The sequence below is a fragment of the Monodon monoceros genome, unplaced genomic scaffold, assembly GCF_005190385.1.
Source record: "Monodon monoceros isolate NGI ecotype Baffin Bay Population unplaced genomic scaffold, NGI_Narwhal_1 Super_Scaffold_10, whole genome shotgun sequence".
NCBI classification, from domain to species: Eukaryota; Metazoa; Chordata; class Mammalia; order Artiodactyla; family Monodontidae; genus Monodon; species Monodon monoceros.
Genome location: NW_021703766.1, coordinates 51,816,526 through 51,836,760, shown reverse-complemented (window position 1 = coordinate 51,836,760; position 20,235 = coordinate 51,816,526). Strand labels below are relative to the sequence as shown.

Here is a 20,235-nt window from a genome sequence, read left to right as displayed (position 1 = left end):
GTGCCACAACTACTGCAGCCCACGCGCCTAGAGCCCAAGCTCTGCAACAAGAGAAGCCACCGCAATGAGAAGCCCGCGCACGGCAAGGAAGAGTAGCCTCCACTCGCCGCAACTAGAGAAAGCCTGCGCAGCAACGAAGACCCAATGTAACCAAAAATAAATAAATTTATTTATTTTATAAAATAAATAAAGAGGGCCCCTCGCCTAGCGTCAGTGCTTAGACAGTTGTCATGAAGACAGGCTTCCGGAATTGACGGTTGCCCTGACAACGGACGCGCGGTGGTTAGCTTTCAGAACGCAGCCTGTGATTGGTCGAGAGGAAACGAACTGTGTAACCACCTTCTCCTTCACCACTCCGCCTACGGAAGATATAAGAAGACTTTGACACCGCTGTACCCAAAGCGGAGGCCGCCCCGGAACTCCAGGGTTTCCTCCGCCTTTGCCCTCAGAGAACCGTCGCCCTGAGGAGCCGGAATCCCGCGAGGACCTGGGAAATGTAGTTAGGGAGCCTGCGCAGGCGCAGAGGCATTCATGGCACAGGCGCTGCGCACTCCGCGGCACCGCCTTCGTGGGGACTGTCTGTGGGGGAGCCACTCTCAGTCCAAGACCAAATTGCCAGGTACTTCAGGATACGAGTGTCCATGACACTCATTGTGTCCTCCCCGTCTTTGGCCAGAAGAGAGGCTCGGAGCGGTCTCGGAGTCTTAGGCCATCTAGAGCAGGGGTTCCCAACCCTCTGGCCGGTGTACCCACCAGTCCATGGCCTGTTAGGAACCGGGCGGCACAACAGGAGGTGAACAGCGAGCGAGCAAAGCTTCATCTGGGGCTCCCCACTGCTCTCATTACCGCCTGAACCATACCCCACCGCCCGCCACAGGTCAGTAGAAAACTTGTCTTCCACGAAACCGGTCCCTGGTGCCAAAAAGGTTAGGGACCGCTGATCTAGAGGACAGAGGAGAATGAGAAGCTGGGCGAGGCTGGAGCATGCCGTCAAGGAGCCTGAGGCTGGAAGGGGGGCGGGCTTTGAGGCGAGGCGGTTGTAGGGGCGGGGTTATGAGGCGGGGTTATGAGCAGGACTAGAGCGGGAATTGGCTGGAATGGGCGTGGACGGGAGGGCGACCCTGGAAAAGAGGCGGGACCTCAGGTGGAATTGAGCCAATGAAGCTGGAGCAGGCGGAACTCGCTGACTGTCCTGAGAATCCTCCTATCCAACATCCTTCTTGAGTCCACGGGCGAAAGTGAGGCTCAGAGAAGAGTAGAGATTCGTCCAGGGCTGTTCACTGATCTTTCATTCTTGGTTTAGGGACTCATTGGCTGAATTAAATGGTGTTGAACCAGTTCAGTTTCTAAGCTAACTTTCTAAGGAAGGTAATTAGTAAATGTTTTGTAATAAGAAATTTATCGTTATTATTGTTTTATGAGTAATACAAAACTGAAGCATGTGTCACTTTTTGGCTCTCACTCCTTGTCGTAACGGGTGTAAATGATCTCTCAGGAATGGAATGGCCCAAGCCTTGTGACGCCGTGTTTTCCTGGTGAGTTTATCAGGTCTTTCTGTCCCTCTGTAACAGCTGAAATTTATCAAGCACGGAAGTTTTCTGACTCAGTGGAGATCTGCTTTTATGCAGCTTCTGGTACAAAGGGAACAACTTTTTTCTATCTTGTTGGGATTTGTTTCACCAGCAGATAGGTAGGCCTACACATAATTTTCAAAGCCAAGCAACGAAATGCTATTAGACAACAAAAAAAGTCCTCATGTAATAAAGAGTGACTCCATTATTTTTTTTTACTTTTTCTTTTTAAGATTCTTTTTGATGTGGACCATTTTTTTTAAGTCTTTATTGGATTTGTTACAATATTGCTTCTGTTTTATGTTTTGGGTTTTTGGCCACAAGGCACGTGGGATCTTAGCTCCCCGACCAGGGATCAAACCCTCACTCCGTGCGTTGGAAGACAAAGTCTTAACCACTGGACCGCCAGGGAGGTCCCGTTTTACTTTCTTCTTTTTTTTTTTTTCCCACACCACGCAGCTTGCGGGATCTTAGCTCCCCGACCAGGGACTGAACCTGGGACCACAGGCAGTGAAAACACCAAGTCCTAACCACTGGACTGCCAGGGAATTCCCAACTCCGTTTTTTTCAATGTTTGCTGAAAGCATTGAGCCTCACCCCTCCCTTTTCCCGTGTCCCACATCTGGGGAAGCAGATCGGAAAGCCTGGCTGTGCCCTCTTTTGGTGCCAGTGGGAAGTTCAAACCAAAGGCAGGAACCCTCACCCTGGCCCCACCCATTAACCACTATACTAACCCCAAGCCGGTCCTTGCTCTCTTTCAAGCCACTTTCGAACCAGCTTGGGAAGCCTGCCTGCTCCCTAAAGAAAGTCACATTGTGTGACTAGTAAATCGTTTCATACCTTCTTGCTGTGTGTGTGTGTGCCGACATCAGTCTGGATGTTCAAAGCAAATTTGGTGGGGGGGAAGGGGCATCCTGTTAGGCCATAGTTCTTCAGAAGCTCCGTACTTGTAACATGGTCCAGGAACAGGGAGCCTAAGATCATTATCAGATGGAGCAGAGAAGTGTAATGTCCTGCATCCTCATGGGTTAGAGCTCAGGAAAGCTGAGCTGAATGACAGGTTGGATTATTGCTCACGTGGGGCTCATTTACACTTAATGGGTTCCCAGCCCTCTTTGCAGATGCTTGAGCAACCGAGGCTGTTATGTCCCACCTGCTGGCCCCAGCCCTGACCTGGCCCTTGTGAATTGGGTTCAGTCACAGTTCAGACAGTTGAGGGTTCAAAACGTGGGGCAAGATCTCCCACTTTGGAAGGGCTTTCTGGGGAAGATGACCCCCAGAGGCTGCCTCCAGGGTAACAAGCCTTCAGTGATGGAGGGTGAAGCACATTTCTTCACTCACAGCACAAATAATTAGTATATTCGCAGAGTTGTGCAACCATCACCACAAACAAGTTTAGAACTTTTTTTTTTTTTAACCACATCACGTGGCATGCGGGATCTTTAGTTCCCTGACCAGGGATTGAACCCATGCCCTCTGCAGTAAAAGCATTGAGTCTTAACCACTGGACCACCAGGGAAGTCCCAAGTGTAGAACATTTTCATCACCCTAAAAAAGAAATCCCTTAGCTGGCCTCTCTCGATCCTCCCGTTCCCCAGCCCCTGGCAACCACTAATCTACTTCCTGTGTCTTGTGGATTTGCCTATTCCGGACATTTCATTTAAATGGAATCATACAATATGGGGCCTCTTATATCTGATCTTTTTACTTAGCATAATGTTTTCAAGGTTCATTCTTGTTGTAGCATCTATCGGTACTGGATTCCTTTTTATTGCAAAACACTATTCCATTGTATGGATTATACCACATTTTATTTATCAGTTCATCAGTTGATAGACATTAGTTTCCACTTGGAAGCTATTATAAATGATGGTGATATGAGCAATCATGTACACGTTTTTATGTGGACATGTGTTTTCTTTTCTCTTGGGAAATACCTAGGAGTATAGTTGCTGGGTCATAGGGTAAGTCTAGGTTTAACTTTTGGAGGAACTGCCAGACTGTTTTCCAAAGTGGCTGAACCATTTTACAAGTCCACCAGCAGGGTATGAAGTTCCAGTTTCTCTACATCCTCACCAGTACTTGTCTTTTTGATTATAGCCATCCTAGTGGGTAGTATTTCATTGTGGTTTAGATTGTATTTCCCTAATGACGAATGATGTTGAACATCTTTTCATGTGCTTATTGGCCATTTGTGTATTTTCTTTGAAGAAATCTATATTCAGATCCCTTGCCATTTTTAAGTGGATTATTTGTCTTACTATTGAGCCGTAAGGGTTCCTTATATAGCCCAGCTACAGGTGCTATATCAGATATATGCTTTGCAACAATTTGTCCTCATTCTTTGTGTTGTCTTTTCACTTTCTCCATGTTGTTCTTTGAAGCACAAAAGTTTTTAATTTTGATGAAGTCCAATTTATCTTTTTTGTCTTTTTTTGCTTGTGCTTTTGGTGTCATATCTAAGAATCAATTACCTAATTTAAGGTTATTAAAATTTATACCTATGTTTTCTTCTAAGAGTTTATAGTTTTAGCTCTTATATTTAGATATATCTCTGATCCATTTAATTTTGTCAATTTTTTATTGTGGATAAATACACATAAAATTTACCATCTTAACTATTTGTAAGTGTAAGATCAATGGTATTAAATACACTCATCACTTGTGTGGCCATCACCACCACCCATCCCCACAACTGTTTTCAGCTTGTAAAACTGCCCCTTTCTCCAGCTCCTTGCAACCACCATTCCTAGGTACGATTTTCCTAGAACAGTATCTTCTCAACATTAGGCATCCACATTCCACCTCCTTGGTTTATGCAGAGCGGCCCCTTTCCATCCTCCTAAGACGCCACTGCCTGTCCCAAGATTCTCCTATTTATTTCAATCCATCCCCTTTGAAACTTTCAACCGCAACTGTGACTGAACAATCGGTATCACTTGCCGTGAATGGAAGTTTGCTGTAAAAGTAAATGCAACGAAAACTACTATTTGCACATTTTCAGTGGATAGCATTGCCCACCCAAAGTGCAGAGTTTGGGGTCCTGGGGAGAGGCTAAGTGTTAAAGCTACTTTCTCATTGGGGTGACCAAGAGGGATCAACAGACTCAAAAAGGGAACACTGGTCTCTCGGGCTGGATAGAGTAAGATGCCAGCCCCACCCCATTCCCCACCCCTGCCAGCCCACAGTGGACATGTAGCATGACATGAGGGAAATAAAGAGCCACCAAAATCTGACACACAACTGTGTGACCATAGCATAATCTAGTTCATCCTGATGCATACAATTAAGAGTCCATTGGCAGGATGCTAGGCCTTAGCCGAGTGTTCCCCAACCTCATTCGATGACATACCACCGTCAATTTGTTTTGCTGTAGTTGTGTGCCATGCATTTTCCTTTAAATCAGCTTAAAAACAAAACAAAACAGATCAATTTATTTTTAAAGAGGACTTCCTACCACTACCATGAGTGAGAAACTGGTATCTCTTGTCAGTAGAGGAAAAAGGGGGAGAGGGGAAGTAAAGTACCAGGAGAGCAAAACAATATTAAATTCTAGCAACAACTCTTGCCTGAGCCTGAGGCCTACTGTGTCTTTGTAACTAGAGAGGAATAAACATGCCGTCCACGCTTCCTCCTTGATCAAGTAGGATTGCATGAGAATGGAAAAGTGCCAGTTGATGATGTGCTCAGGACCAACTGAAATTGAGTGGTTCCCTGGTGGTCCTTGCCCCTCCCAGACTTTGGGAAAACAGATTTAACCACCTCATCGTGGGGTGGTTTTCACCATTAGGAGCCCTCCCATCCTAGAATCTGAGCACTTGGCAGGTAGTGACTGTGCATGCCCAGCCTCTGCCCAGGTGTGTGACACTGAGCTGAGAAAAGCAACCAACACTTAGAAACTCAAAACTTTAATCAGAGAACCAACACGCAAACATGAGGTCGGGCACTTCTACACTGGCCCGCAGAACACAGGTCACTAGTTACATAGATGCCCCCCCCCGCCCCCCCCCCCACACACAATGGCTGCCAACTTTCTACAAGACCTCTGACCTCTATCTGTGGTGTCAAAACTCTTCGTTGAACACACTTATCAAGTTGAGTTTCTGCCCCTGCCCTGCCCTACCCCTTAGGTATCTATCAGGCCTGTTGCCTAGATACAACAGGTGGGGAGTTGGACGTTTCCGCCATTTGAAAACCAGTACACTCCCCACTGTGGTGTGAACGGTCAGCCAACAAGGTCCCAGTTTCAATGACAAAACCAACCAGCACAACTCAAGGTGCAAGGTTTGAAAATCCTAAGGGCCCAGAGCACATACTCCTGAACTTTTTTTAGCACCAAAAATATGAAAGAATATTAAAAGTGTCAAGAGTCCAATGTCTTTGTAAGATTGTACTTCAGCAAAGAGGTGACTGGGTCACTTAGCTGGTGGGACACAAAAGCTCAGGGCCGAGGAGGTGCCATCAAGAGAGTTGGTGGTGTGGTTCCCTGAGGTGAGACTCAGCTGTAGAACAAGCCTGGCCAAGGTGAGCAGTGAACTCTGGGGCTCCAACAGGAAGGACTGTGTCCTCACTGGGCTCGCCAACAATCCTCAGGGGAATTGCTGTGATATAAGAGAATGTGGTATTTTAAGACGTCACTTGGCAATGGAAACGAGGCCATCCATTTCCCTTTGATTCTAGAAGCTTCAAGGCAAGGGCAGGGATTACCGTATTGGTGTTCCCCACCCTGGAGCCTAGGGAAGTGCCTGGTGAGTGGCCACCTTGGACAACTGGTAAAGGAGGAACATTCCAGCAGTCGTTTCTGTGCATCACAGTTTTTGCTACCAAGCACATCTTCTGTATAAATGGTGTGAACTGTGTGGAGATAGCGACATCCAATGCAGCTTTCCTAACTGAATCCAGCTGTTTACGGTATTAACTCTCACGATAAACTGGGTCTCATCATTTAACCTACAACTTTAAGTAGGAGGAGATTATGGGAAGGGGTGGCATGTGGATATGGGAGGGGGTCCTTTTGAGTGAGAGGTTTGGGAGGTTAGAGTGGAAAGTTCTTGCCATGCAATGTTAGTTTACGTGTTCTTCTTGGCTTTTTGTGGGTTAAGAAAGTACTAGAACAGGGCTTCCCTGGTGGTGCAGTGGCTAAGAATCCACCTGCCAATGCAGGGGATGCAGGTTCGAGCCCTGGTCCAGGAAGATCCCACATGCCGCGGAGCAACTAAGCCCGTGCACCACAACTACTGAGCCTGTGCTCTAGAGCCCGTGAGCCACAACTACTGAGCCTGTGTGCCACAACTACTGAAGCCTGTGTGCCTAAAGCCCATGCTCCACAACAAGAGAAGTCACCGCAGTGAGAAGCCTGTGCATCGCAACAAGGAGTAGCCTCCACTCGCCGCAACCAGAGAAGAGCCCGTGTGCAGCAACGAAGACCCAATGCAGCCAAAAAAATAAATAAATAAAATAATTTAAAAAGAAAGAAAGTACTAGGACAGAGCTGAGAGATGGAGGGAAGAAAAAGGCTAGGCTTTTTTTTTTTTTTTTAAGAGCAAAGTGTTGGGTTTTTGGATCCAACGAAGCCAAGGATATTTTGGTGGAAAACTTTAAAAATAAAAGCCATGCACATTATTAGTAATAACGTTAACTGCAGTGAAATAAAGATAGAGGGTTGCTTAATTTTCTCTTCCTTTTAATGTAAAAGTGTATATTTGTTATATCTGATGCGTGTTTGTAGCTCACACTTGGTGAGTACTTACTATGTGCTGGGCACTTAGTTCTAAAGTGCTTCACATCTCTTTATCCTCACAACAGCCCTATGAAGTAGGTAGCTATTATTTTGCCCACCTTACAGATGAGGACACCGAAGCCCTGAAAGGTTCCATGACTTTCCCTAGGTCACTTAGGTGGCAGATGGAAGAGCTGGGATTTAACTCAGCAGACTGGCTCCAGTCTAACTCTGACTTCGAAAGCTCCACAGCTTCTCAGTGTTTGTGTTTTCATTGTTTTAATGAAACTCATGCATGCAAATTTTCTAATCAATCTTTATTAATAAAGAGATTTATTACTCTTGGGGGGAGGGGCTTACACTGGGATGGTTTCAACTTTAGGCCTCGGATGAACACATTCTCAGATGTCTGGGATCCTGCTGCCACCCAGCAGCCATGGGCAGAATTGCTACCTGCTACTTTGGAGTGTGAACTCACTGATGTCGGCTAAGACCTAAGCAGCAGCACAAGGCTTTCTGACAATGTGGACACTGATGTGGTTTCTCCTTGGTGTGAATTCTCTGATGCTGACTGAGATGGGCTCTAAGGCCAAAGGCTTTCCCACACACATCACAAGCATAAGGCTTCTCCCCAGTGTGAGTTCTCTGATGCTGCATCAGATTTGCTTTCTGGGTGAAGGCTTTCCCACATTCGGCACACACAAAAGGCTTCTCCCCACTGTGAACTCTCTGATGCTTAGAAAGGCATGAGCTCTGGTTGAAGGCTTTCCCACATTCCTGACAAACATAAGGCTTTTCTCCAGTATGAATCCTCCGGTGTCGGATGAGTGCAGCACCCAGGCTGAAGGTTTTCCCACAGTCGCCACATTCATAGGGTTTCTCACCTGTGTGAACTCTCTGATGCTTAGAAAAGCACGAGCTCTGGCTGAAGGCTTTCCCGCATTCCTGACAAACATAAGGCTTTTCTCCAGTGTGAACTCTCTGGTGTCGGATGAGTTGAGCGCCCAGGTTGAAGGTTTTCCCACAGTCACCACATTCATAGGGCTTCTCACCTGTGTGAATTCTCTGATGCTTGGAAAGGCACGAGCTCTGCTGTGATGTTTTCCCGCATTCATTTTGCTCAAAGGGCTTCTTTCCTGCCTGAGTTCCCTGATGCTGAACAAGGTGGTTACTGTAGGCAAAGACTTCGTCACACTTGTTAGGTTTAAAGGGCTCCTCCGCAGTTTGGATTAACTGATGTTCTGAGAGACATGCACTTTGGCTGAAGGTCTTTCCACTTTTGTTACATTGAAAGGGGTGCTCACTCTTATGGGTGGACTGATGTTTGGCAAGGGAGGCACTATGAACGAAGGCCTTCCCGCAGTCCCTACATTCATACGGCCTCACTCCAGAGTGGATCCTCTGGTGGCGGATGAGCTGTGAACTTTGGCTAAAGGCCTTCCCACACTGGTTACACTCAAAGGGCTTCACCCTGGCATGAATCCGCTCATGCTGAGTCAGGTATTTGCTGCAGCTGAAGGTTTTCTCACATTTGTTACACTTAAAGCGCTTCTCACTGACCCTTGGAGGCTCTCTGTGCTCTGGGTTCTCATTCAAGATCTTCCTGCTCTCGTCGAGTCCTTGTTTTTCTTTGGTGTGAATGCTCTGGTGGCAAGTTAGGGTCGAGTGGCAAATGAAGCGCTCACCACACTCCTGACATTCGTAGGGGGTTTCCACAGCGTGGATTTTCTGGTGCTGAACAAGGTGTTCATTGTGGCTGAAGGTCTCCTTGCATTCTGCACAGCTGTAGGGCTTTTCTATGGCGTGAATGGATAGGTGTCGATTTAGGTGGGAGGGCCGGGTGAAACTCTTGATGCATTGGTGGCACTTGTGGGGCCTGTAGCCCGTGTGAACCCTCTGGTGTTCATTAAGGTGAGTGTTCCGGTAAAAGGCTTTCCCACATGTGTTGCATTCGTAAGGCTTCTCGCCCCTGTGAACCCTCTGGTGGGTCTTTAAGGTCAGGATATGGCTGAAGCGTTTCCCGCACTCGTCGCACTTATAAGGTTTTTCTCCAGTGTGAACAGACTGGTGTTTGACAAGCAAGGAGTTTCGCCTGAAGGCCTTCCCGCACTCCTGACACACAGCGGTCTTTTCTGCAGCATGAATTTTCTGATGTTGGAGGAGGTATTTGTTAAAGTTGAAGATTGCCTTACATCTGGCACATTCGTAGAGTTTCCGAGTGTGGGTTTTCTGATACCGGGTGAGATGAAAGGTTTGGCTGAAACTCTCACCATATTCATTACATTTGTAGGATTTGCCACCTGGGGGTGGTTTGTGACACTCAACAGGCTGTGAGTCTTGACCTGCTGGACCATCACTGTCTTGACTCTGACGTGGTTCTTCTTCACTGTGAATGTTCTGATGCCACAGGAGGTATGTATTCTGACTAGAAGTCTTCCCGCACTTGTTATCCACATAGGATTTGGAGCCTGTGTGAGACACTGACTGCACAAAAAGGCAAGAACTCTGGTTGACATCTTTCTCATTCTCTTGAGGCACGGTGGGGTCCTCCCTAGTGTGAAGAATCCAGTGCTGGATCAGATGGTAGCTCTGGCTGAAGCTCTTCTCACACTGACCACATTTATAAGGTTTCTCCCCTCCCTGGATGTTATCCTGCTGGCTCTGGTCTGAGTAGCACCCAAAGTCATTCCCACTTTCCTGAGACTTAGCGGGTGTCAGGCTCCTTTCAGGAAGATCAGGAGTCACAGAACCTGCTCCTGGGAAAGGGAGGGACTTGGGACCAAGGCCTCTCTTGAGCTTGTGGCTCTCGAGTTCGTGGCTCTTGCATTCTGTGGGACTTTCCTTGCTGGTAACAACATCGGACTTCAGAAGACTTTCCGGATCTCCAAGCAAACTATCTAACCAGCTCTGATCTATGTAGGCTTCTTCCAGATGGGAGTTCCAGAGGCCATCCTTGGAAAACATCTCAGTAATCTCCTGGAAGAGTCCTTCTTCCAAGAAGTCCTGTGGCAGAGGAGAGGTCTTGGCCTCAGCAGTGTCTGAAAGAGAGGGCAAGAGCAAATGTCTCCTGTGCCCTGGGGGTTAAAGACGGGAGCTGCACGCTGAGAGCAGACAAAAGGGAGAAGAGGTGATGGGTCCTGAGTCAGGCCTATCTGGGAAGGAGATGAAGAAGGAGACGGGGCCAGAGTGGTGATCCATCTGGAACTGGCATCACAGGAAACAGAGCCCATTTCCAGGAGGATTAAGAGGGAAGCTGGGCAACCTCGAGGGTTCCACAGAGAAGTGGAGGCTCTCAGTGGATACTCTCCACCATCACCCCCATCAGCTAAGGCCCACTTCCTAGAGAAGTGCACTCAATGGAAAAGAGGTATAAATGATAACAATGCAATATGATTGTTACCACGTGGTTATCATTGTAACCACACCCAAAGGTGGTTTGCACATGGTTACACATGCTTGGAACCAGCCTGGATGTTAAGGTGGCAGAAACAGAAATCCACGGTTGCAGGAGCCTGGGCCTATGTGAAAACACCTGTGTGCTCAACGGGAGGCTACAGAAGGTCCATGTTCACAAGCTCATGAGAGGTGAGCAGAGAATGGAGCTCCAGGCTGACGGCTGGGGTGCAGGCTGAGACTGAGCCATGCAGCCTCCACTCCGTGGCCTCTGGTTCACGGGTCCTTCTCCTCATGTTAACAGCCTAACAATGAGAAAAGCCTCCAGTGTCCCAGGCAGGGCCCTGCCTCTGCTTTTTCCTCCTGGGGATGTCTCAACCAGTGTTAACACCTAGGAATCCTCACTGCTTGACTGGATCCCCTGGAGAAACCGTGGCCTGGAAGAGGGCAGACCGAAGGCTCTTGGCAGCATTTAGGCCCAGGCTTGAGTTACTAACAGATGGGCCATCTGCTAGGCCCTGTGGACCAGGAAGGAAGGATGGGCCTGAATGAAAGGAAGGTGAAACAAGTAGACAGGGGGTCCACAGTGCTCAAGGGGCACAAGGCAAGAAGGTGGAGAGACCAACTCAGGGAATGGAAGGCCAACCCCTGCTGAGTCTGGAAGGATGTGGAGGGGACAGAGGAAGGGCAACAGGACAACCATGTGCTAAACACAGAGTCTGGCAGAGATAAGGCATGCTGGGTGAGGGTCCTGGACCTAAAGCCAGTGCAAGGCAGAGTGAAGCCCGGAAGCAGGGAATCAAGCTGTCTGGGTAGACAAACCGGGTGGGATGGAGGTCCCAAAGATGGAGGGCCCACAAAGGGCCACACCCCACGACCCCTCCACCCTCCTGCTCGCTGGGTGCTGGTGGGCCCTCTCTGCCCACTCACCAGGGCCTGTTGACTCTGGGCTTCCTTTCGCCAGGGCCGCCAGCTCTTCCCCATCATCTGGATGGGAGGCCAGATTGGGTCTGGGGGGATCTGAAGGGAGAGAAAAGCATTGTCACCAACCAGATGACAGCAGCATGGAGGGCCATCCAGCCACTGAGTGGGAACCTCCCAGCTCTCCTGACTATTCAGCACCTTATCCAGTGCACGGCTCCCAAGGACCAGATGCAGCACTGGGTGACTTCAGGAACACCTGCCCTACAGGGTTTCCAGTCCAGTGGAGGAGAGGGACCTGGACAGTCACAATCCAGAATGATCAGAGCTGTGACAACTGGGCCTGGGAACACAAAGGATCTGTAACAGCTCTTGAGGAATGAGCAGAGTGGCCAGGGAGAGGCAGGTACTTCCTCGGCCACCTGAGATTCATTCATTCACCCATGGACCACACACGGCCAGAGGCCTCCGTGGGCTAGGCCCCGTGAAGTGTGTTGGGGTCCCAGAGCTCAATCCCACACTCTACCCCCTGCAAACTTTCTCAAGGAAGGGAGCACAGAGTTGTAATCCCTGGGGAAATGGGCTACAGTGGGGAGAAAGCCACTGCTAACTTCAAAGATGAGAGGTCATGAGCCCAGCAAGCAGGCTTCATCTTTTAGCTGAAAGAGAGCAAGGAAAGAGATTCTCCCCTACAGCCTCCAGAAGGAACCAGCCATGCCCACACCTGGATTTCAGCCAAGGCAGACCCACTTCAAACTTCTGACCTCCATGGGGCTTCCCTGGTGGCGCAGTGGTTAAGAATCCGCCTGCCAATGCAGGGGACACAGGTTCGAGCCCTGGTCTGGGAAGATCCCACATGCCACGGAGCAACTAAGCCCATGCGCCACAACTACTGAGCCTGCGCTTTAGAGCCCGCAAGGCACAACTACTGAGCCTGCGTGCCACAACTACTGAAGCCCACGCACCTAGAGCCCGTACTCTGCAATAAGAGAAGCCACTGCAATGAGAAGGCCGCGCACCACAACGAAGAGTAACCCCGCTCGCTGCAACTAGAGAAAGCCCGTGCTCAGCAATGAAGACCCAGCTCAGCCAAAAATAAAATAAAACAAATAAATTAAAAACAACCACAGAAAACAAAAAACTTCTGACCTCCAGAACCATCAGTCAGTGTGTGCTGTTTTCAGCCACATTTGTGGCATCTGCAAGAGCGCCATAGCAAACGATTACACCACTCATATATATAGACACACAAACGTGTGCCAGGGAGTCAAGGGAAACACATTTCTACCATGGATTGTAATTTAAAAATTGCAGACACTGAGATTTGACCTCCCACAAGCTGCTTCTGTAGCGTACATTGAGCAGTTTAGAGAAAATCTGCCCCAATGCAATAAAATTACATGAAATGATATTTTTCAGTGTGTAATCCTTTTTTTCCTTTTTAAAAATCTTTTGGAATAAATTATTTTTTCTGCTTTTGGAAAAGAAAGAAGCAAGGAACTTGAGAAGGGGAAATGAGCTGATCAGGATGAGGTGACATGGATGAAGAGAAGCACAGGCTCCACCTAGTGTCTCAGCCCTGCCGCTCCCTCCCTGGGTGACACTGCTGTTCACAGCCCAGGGAAAACGGTTAGCGCCGCAGGCTGCCTGCTCTCCTTGGAAAGGCCTGCTCGCAAGGCTGGCCCTTGGCTGGTGTCTGGGAAGCTGGATTTCGGGAGTGGGGGGTTCCAGCATTCCCTAACCAATAAGAGGGGCTCCCTGTGCCCAAACGCCTGCTTCCCTTCGGGGAGTCTAGGATTTGGGTATGTGGCAGGCAGAGGGTGCCTATGCGACCAGCCCCCGGTAAAGAACCTGGGTGCTGGGTCTCTAATGAGCATCCTCGTAGACATTTCATATGTGTTGGCGCACCTGGTCGCTGGGGGAATTAAGCAATGGCCGTGAGTAGGACCATTCGCTGAGTCCCGAGAGTCCTCCTAGTCAATCACCAAATGTCGGGGTGCTCCTGGGGACTCCCACAGAGCTGGGAAGGTGAATTCCCCTCTCTGAACCTCGATTTCAGGAGGATCAAGAAAACAGGGAGCCAGACTTCCTTGCACGGTGACTGGAAGATGGGAGGAGAGGATTGTAAGCGCTTGCCCAGCACAAGACCCAGCTCCTGACACAGCGGCTCTTGCTGCTCACTCATCTATTCGTTGAGCCCCCAAAGCGGGTACTGTCCGTTCCGGACACGGGGGCTGCACCAGGGAGCAGCACGAGTCCCTGTCCGCAGGAAGCTCCCATCCTAGCAGAGGGAGACAGACCATAAAATGAGCGGTCAGAACATGAAGGAGCAGTGGGCAACCCGGGCAGGGGAAAAGCAGGGAGTGCTCATGGGGTTGCAGTTTGTCTTAAAAAAGGGAAGCCCCATGGTGGTGCAGTGGTTAAGAATCCGCCTGCCAAAGTGGGATCCCAATGTCGGCTCTTCCCAGACCAGGGATCGAACCTGGTCCGGGAAGATCCCACATGCCACGGAGCAACTGAGCCTGTGTGCCACAACCACTGAGCCCACGAGACACAACTACTGAGCCCACGTGCCACAACTACTGAAGCCCACGCACCTAGAGCCCATGTTCTGCAACAAGAGAAGTCACCACAATGAGAAGCCTGTACAGCGCAACGAAGAGTAGCCCCCGCTCGCCGCAACTAGAGAAAGCCCGCGCATAGCAACAAAGTCCCAACACAGCCATAAATAAATAAATAAATATATATATATATATATTTTTTTTTTTTTTTAAGGGAAAAAAGAAAAAAGGGGAAGCCCTGAGTCAGGGAGGGGACAGAGGACAGCAAATGCAAAGATCCCTAAGTGTCAGCTGGAGGAATTCTTCTACCATGATAACAGGAAAGGCAGGGGCCAGATCAGGGTTTCTCAACCTGGGCACTACTGCCATTTGGGGTCGGATAATCCCTGCATTCTGGGATATGTGGCAGCACCTCTGGGCTCCACCTACTGGATTCCAGGAGCACACCCACCACTGCCAACTGGTGACAATCAAAAAGGTCGCCAGGCGTTGCCAATGTTGCAGAATCGGCCAGCTGAGTACGCTGGTCTGAGGCGCTCAGGAGGCAGGGGCCCCTTCCATGGGTGACAAGAGAGCCACGGGTGATCACCAAGCAAGGCAGTGACAGACCCCTGGGGCTGAGGTGGACACTCACTCAGCAGGAAGAGGTTCTGGTAGTTGTCCAGTGCTGTGTCCCAGAACAGGTCGCCCTGGTCCAGCCCCAGCTGCTCCCAGTCCTCCAAGGTGAAGTCCATGGCTACGTCCTCGAGGGTCGCAAATTCCTGGAATGCAACACACTGTCAGTGATTACTGCGGGGCTGGGGTCAGGGAGGGGCCAACGGCTTACTCAGCACCCCCAGCCCCCCATGCGCCAGGCCTTTGGCAAAAGTCGTCTTGTGAGAACCTTCAGATGTAAGACACTGGGCATCCCCGTATTTTCTAGAAAAGGACAGGAGTCTTGAAGAGGAGACGTGAGGTTCCCTCAAGGTCACAGAGGTGGGTCTGCCTGATCCTGACATCCATCTACCTTGGCTTTTGTTTTTCTCAGTGTTTGTTCAAGATTTTAAGTTTTTTTAATTAAAAAAAAATTTTAAATTATAGTTGATTTACAATGTTAATTTCTGCTGTACAGCAAAGTCATTCAGTTATACATATACATTCTTTTTCACATTCTTTTCCCTTATGGTTTATCACAGGATACTGAATATAGTTCCCTGTAGGGCCTTGTTGTTTATCTAGTCTATATATAATAGTTTGCATCTGCTAATCCCAAACTCCCAATCCTTCCCTCCCCCACCCCCTCCCACTTGGTAACCACAAGTCTGTTCTGTGTCTGTGAGCCTGTTTCTGTTTCATTTACTCATTCCACAAACACCTTGAGGAACTTCCCTGGTGGCACAGTGGATAAGACTCCGCACTCCCAGTGCAGGGGGCCCAGGTTCCATCCCTGGTCAGGGAACTAGATCCCACATGCGTGCCACAACTAAGGAGCTGCCAAGCAGCAGCTAAGGAGCCCATCTGCCACAACTCAGACCCAGCGCAAACAAATAAATATTAAAATACAAACAAACAAACAACATCTTGAGGCTTCCTGTGTGCCAAACCGGTGATGGTCCCTGGGGACCCAGAGATGAGTCCCAATCAGTACTTGTACCCGTGGAGCGCCAAGTCTGGTGGGGCTGACAGATATATATAGTCAGGGACACCCCATCCGGGTGGATTTGTGCTACAGCTGAGGCAGCAGGGGTGATATGGGAGACCAGAGCGGGGAGGAGATGACGCTGCCCAGGGAAAGTGGGGGGAATGAGCTGGGTCTTGAAGGCTGTGGAAGACTCACCAGCCAGAGATGGTGGGCGGGGTATATTCTAGCAGAGGGAGGAGCCTGACCAAAGGCGGGAAGCTGGAAAGTACAGAGTAACATTTTACCACCAGGCCAAGGAGGGAGTACGGCGTGTGTGGGGACACGGAGAAGACAGTGTGGAGGGGGGCAGGACCCAGGTCACGCAGGGATGGGCTCAGAAACCCGGATTTTATCCTACAGGCAATAAGGATTCCTGGAAGGATACTGAGCAGGAGAGCGACAGTGTGAGGGCTTTCCTTTAAGAAGATCGAGTTGGGGGACTTCCCTGATGGTGCAGTGTAAGAATCCACCTGCCAATGCAGGGGACACGGGTTCAATCCCTGGTCTGGGAAGATCCCACATGCCGCGGAGCCCGCGAGCCCCAACTACTGAAGCCTGCGCGCCTAGAGCCCGTGCTCTGCAACAAAGAAAAGCCATCGCAATGAGAAGGCCGCGCACCGCATCGAAGAGTAGCCCCCGCTCGCTGCAACTAGAGAAAGCCTGCGCACAGCAACGAAGACCCAACGCAGCCAAAAATAAATAAATTAATTTAAAAAAAAAAAAGATCGAGTTGGGGACCATGATAAGACAGTGAGCCAGAACAAGGCAGGCCAGCTGTGCAGCCTTTGGGGACGATGGGTTAGGATAGGGAGGGACCCTCGACTCACCTCAGTCATAGCCAATGGGGGCCCAGCAGCCGAGTCCTCCTTTAAGCTCCCCCTCCTGGGAGAAAGTGTCCCTTCCTCGTAGGGCTGACTCTGGCCACACTGGAGGAGTCCCCAAAACTTCCAGAAGCAGGAGGAGGAGTCAGAACATAAGTCTCCCTGCAGGAACCACAACAATTCTGTTTACTGAAATCACCCAGCCCCACGTTTCTCCTGTGCTTCAGAGCCCTCAAGGCCACTTCACAACCCTTCTTGGCACTCACAGTCAGTAAATACAGCCAGTAAATACCCACTTGGGAGAGGTGGAGATTCAGATCTATCACCTTGGCGGAACCTTCTGTCTTGCTTCCCACTGTGTGCACAGTGCCTGGCACACAGTAGGGATTTTTAAAATATTTGTTGACAGAACACATGTGTCTCTAACTGAACCCCTGGGACGATGCTTCTGATATTTCTGATTCTCATCTCTAAGACTTGAGTCCAGGTGAGCCTCCAAGACTGTTGATGTTTCTTCAACCTTTTTTTTTAAACCATGACCCACAGTAACACAGACAATATATACCATGACTACTCATTTGCATACATAACTGAACAAAAGCTTCATGAAACAATACTTCATCTTACAAAGTAGGATGGACTGGGATGTTTACCATTCTGGTTGTTTTTATTTTACTTCATTAAAAAAAATTATGGTCACTGCCCCCCGAGTTATTTTCATGACCCATAGTATGCAAAACACTGTACCACTGGTGCGGCCACTGTGTATTTCCTAAGTAGCATATACCTATGGGGTGTCAAAAGCATTCCATATCATGAATCAGCAACGACACAGGTCCACAATTCTTAAGTCTCTGGGGCCAGGTATGCTTTGAATTCAGAAATTTTCAGACTTTAAAAAGATAATCCAGGGGCTTCCTTGGTGGCGCAGTAGTTGGGAGTCCGCTTGCCGATGCAGGTGACACGGGTTCGTGCCCTGGTCCAGGAAGATCCCACATGCCGCTGATCAGCCATGGCTGCTGAGCCTGCGCGTCCGGAGCCTGTGCTCCGCCACAACAGTGAGAGACCCGCGTACCTCAAAAAATAAATAAATAAATAAAGAGCTATGGGTATTCGTTTAAAAAAAAAAAAGAAAGATAATCCAGGGACTTCCCTGGCTGTCCAATGGTTAAGACTTCGCCTTCCAATGCAGGGGGTGTGGGTTCGATCCCTGGTTGGGGAACTAAGATCCCACATGCCTCATGGCCAAAAAACCAAAACATAAAACGGAAGCAATATGGTAACAAATTCAATAAAAACTTTAAAAAATGGTCCACATCCAAAAAAAAAAACTCTTATAAAAAAAAAAAGGTGATCCACCATATATATGGTGTATTTCATTAGAATCCCAATGCAGTGGGGTGGGGGGAGGGCGCTGGCGGGAGCATTTCATAATCGAATACTTTGATATTTCTAGAACAGAGGTATCAATATTCACTCTAGGTAGGATAAGTAAAAGTAATAAATCACAGCAGTTCTAATCAGTTGCGGGCACCAAATCCATAGAAAATAATGTTTGGTTTTCAGAGCTTTCTAGATTTTGTGACTGCAGATAAGGGAATGTGGTAGACCTATAATAAGTGCTAACATTTTACCCAACGAGGATTTCCCTCACAACAGAGGTTAAGCCGTGACTTTTTAGTATAATTTGATCCACAGATTTTTAAAACTTTATTTTATTGAAGTAAAGTTGATTTACAATGTTGTGTTAGTTTCTGGTATACAGCAAAGTGATTCCATTATTTATATATATATGTACATACAGTATATGTGTGTATATATATATATATATTCTTTTTCATATTCTTTTCTATTATGGTTTACTACAGGATATTGAATGTAGTTCCCTGTGCTACATAGTAGGACCTTGTTGTTTATCCAGTCTATATATAATAGTTTGCATCTGCTAATCCCAAACTCCCAATCTGTCCCTCCCCCAGCCCCCATCTCCCTTGGCCACCAGAAGTCTGTTCCCTATGTCCAATCCACAGATGTTTTTTGTTTGGGGGTCTTTTTTTTTGCGGTACGCGGGCCTCTCACTGTTGTGGCCTCTCCCGTTTTGGAGCACAGGCTCCGGATGCGCAGGTTCAGCGGCCATGGCTCACGGGCCCAGCCGCCCCGCGGCATGTGGGATCTTCCCGGACCGGGGCACGAACCCATGTCCCCTGCATCGGCAGGCGGACTCTCGACCACTGCGCCACCAGGGAAGCCCCACAGATGTTTTATCTGGCCTGAGTTGGCACTGAGTGTTTTGACAGAAAATTCTTTTAAATAATCCCAAACTTAAAAGCTGGGAGATTTCACCTAAAAACTTGATTTCCAGCTTCTGAAAAATCCTAGGATTTGGCCACATGGGGTCTGCATTCCCATGAAGCTAGTTTGTTGGAGGCCGTTTAGAGCTACCCCCGCACCCCGCTTTAGATGGGGTGAGCCCTCCCAGATGCCCCACAGCCCTCACCCAGACCTCTTCTCTCCTTTTCCTTATCTGCCTGACGCTTATAGACATCTGAGTTTGAGAACTCTACGTACAGTTTCCAGATCCCGTTCTGTCCACATCTCATACACTCTCAGCCCTGGGAGGGAAGAAACTGGAGCCCTGATGCGAAGCTCAAGGTCACCCAGCCTGTCATAATAACTTGAGACAAATAGGACTGGAAAACCTTAGGCCCTGGAGTCAGGGAATCTTGCCTCTTCCTGGTGTGGGACCATGGCCAGATCATTCACCCTTTCTGTGCCTGTTTCTTCATGTACAAAATGGGGCAGATACAACTCATCCACAATCTCTTGTCTACAATTCTGAAAACGTAAGGCTCTGAAAACCAGAACTTTATTCAAAAATTGGCAGCCAATCTGAACCCGAATTGCCACAGGCTATGTATATTCTTTATTCCCCTTTAGTGTGGGTATTCATGCCTTTTCCGGCAGAAATACTCGATTTCCAAGAATTGCCCCAGATCTCGCTTGGGGGTGTTGCCTAGTTATGAAACATGCACCCTACTAACTCTCTAAATTCTGAAAAATTCTGATTCCCGAGATGATCCTGGTGGCTGCGGAGCTGACAAGAGAAAATGCGAGGACAGAGCGGCGCCTGGCACACAGGTAGCGCCCAAATAAATGGTAAATATCTTGACTTTCTAAGGAACTGCCATTCATTCATCCCTCAAGATCCGACCCAGCTCTGCCAAAGACTTCAGGTAACTCACCCCCTCCTTCAGCCTCAGTTTCCAAACCCAAGAATAAAATAAAATAGAATCGATCCTCTCTGGGCTGCCGGTGAGAGTTGGAAACCACTCATAAAGATCCTGGCTTGTAACTCTGAACAAGGGCTCAAGACTCCACCTAGATACCCACAGCCCAAGGCGACTCGCCCAGTGCCGAAGTCTCCCCAAAAGCATTCCGTCACCTCTCGTCTTCAGCGATCCCAGCCCCGGCGTCTCCTCACCTCGAGACTGCGGTCAGCCAGGTTAAAAGACTCGACCCCAAACGGGTGGGAGCCGGAGACCCAACTGCTCGGACACGCGCCTCCCCGCAGCCATTTCCGTTACCGGGA

General features: G+C 48.8%; 2 protein-coding genes across 2 annotated transcripts; both read right to left on the bottom strand.

Moving 5' to 3' along the window:
• Positions 1 to 7,604: 7,604 nt before the first annotated feature.
• ZNF473 (zinc finger protein 473) lies at positions 7,605 to 13,884 on the bottom strand. The gene is made up of 3 exons (XM_029236206.1): positions 13,818 to 13,884; positions 11,614 to 11,703; positions 7,605 to 10,328 (listed from the first exon to the last, which is right to left on the bottom strand). The coding sequence occupies exons 1-3, from the start codon at positions 13,882 to 13,884 to the stop codon at positions 7,765 to 7,767; spliced, it is 2,721 nt and encodes a 906-aa protein (XP_029092039.1). The 3' UTR covers positions 7,605 to 7,764.
• Positions 13,885 to 14,402: 518 nt separating this feature from the next.
• Positions 14,403 to 20,219, bottom strand: LOC114903767 (zinc finger protein 473-like). The gene is made up of 3 exons (XM_029237022.1): positions 20,128 to 20,219; positions 16,653 to 16,808; positions 14,403 to 14,926 (listed from the first exon to the last, which is right to left on the bottom strand). The coding sequence occupies exons 2-3, from the start codon at positions 16,659 to 16,661 to the stop codon at positions 14,636 to 14,638; spliced, it is 300 nt and encodes a 99-aa protein (XP_029092855.1). The 5' UTR covers positions 16,662 to 16,808; positions 20,128 to 20,219; the 3' UTR covers positions 14,403 to 14,635.
• Positions 20,220 to 20,235: the final 16 nt, after the last annotated feature.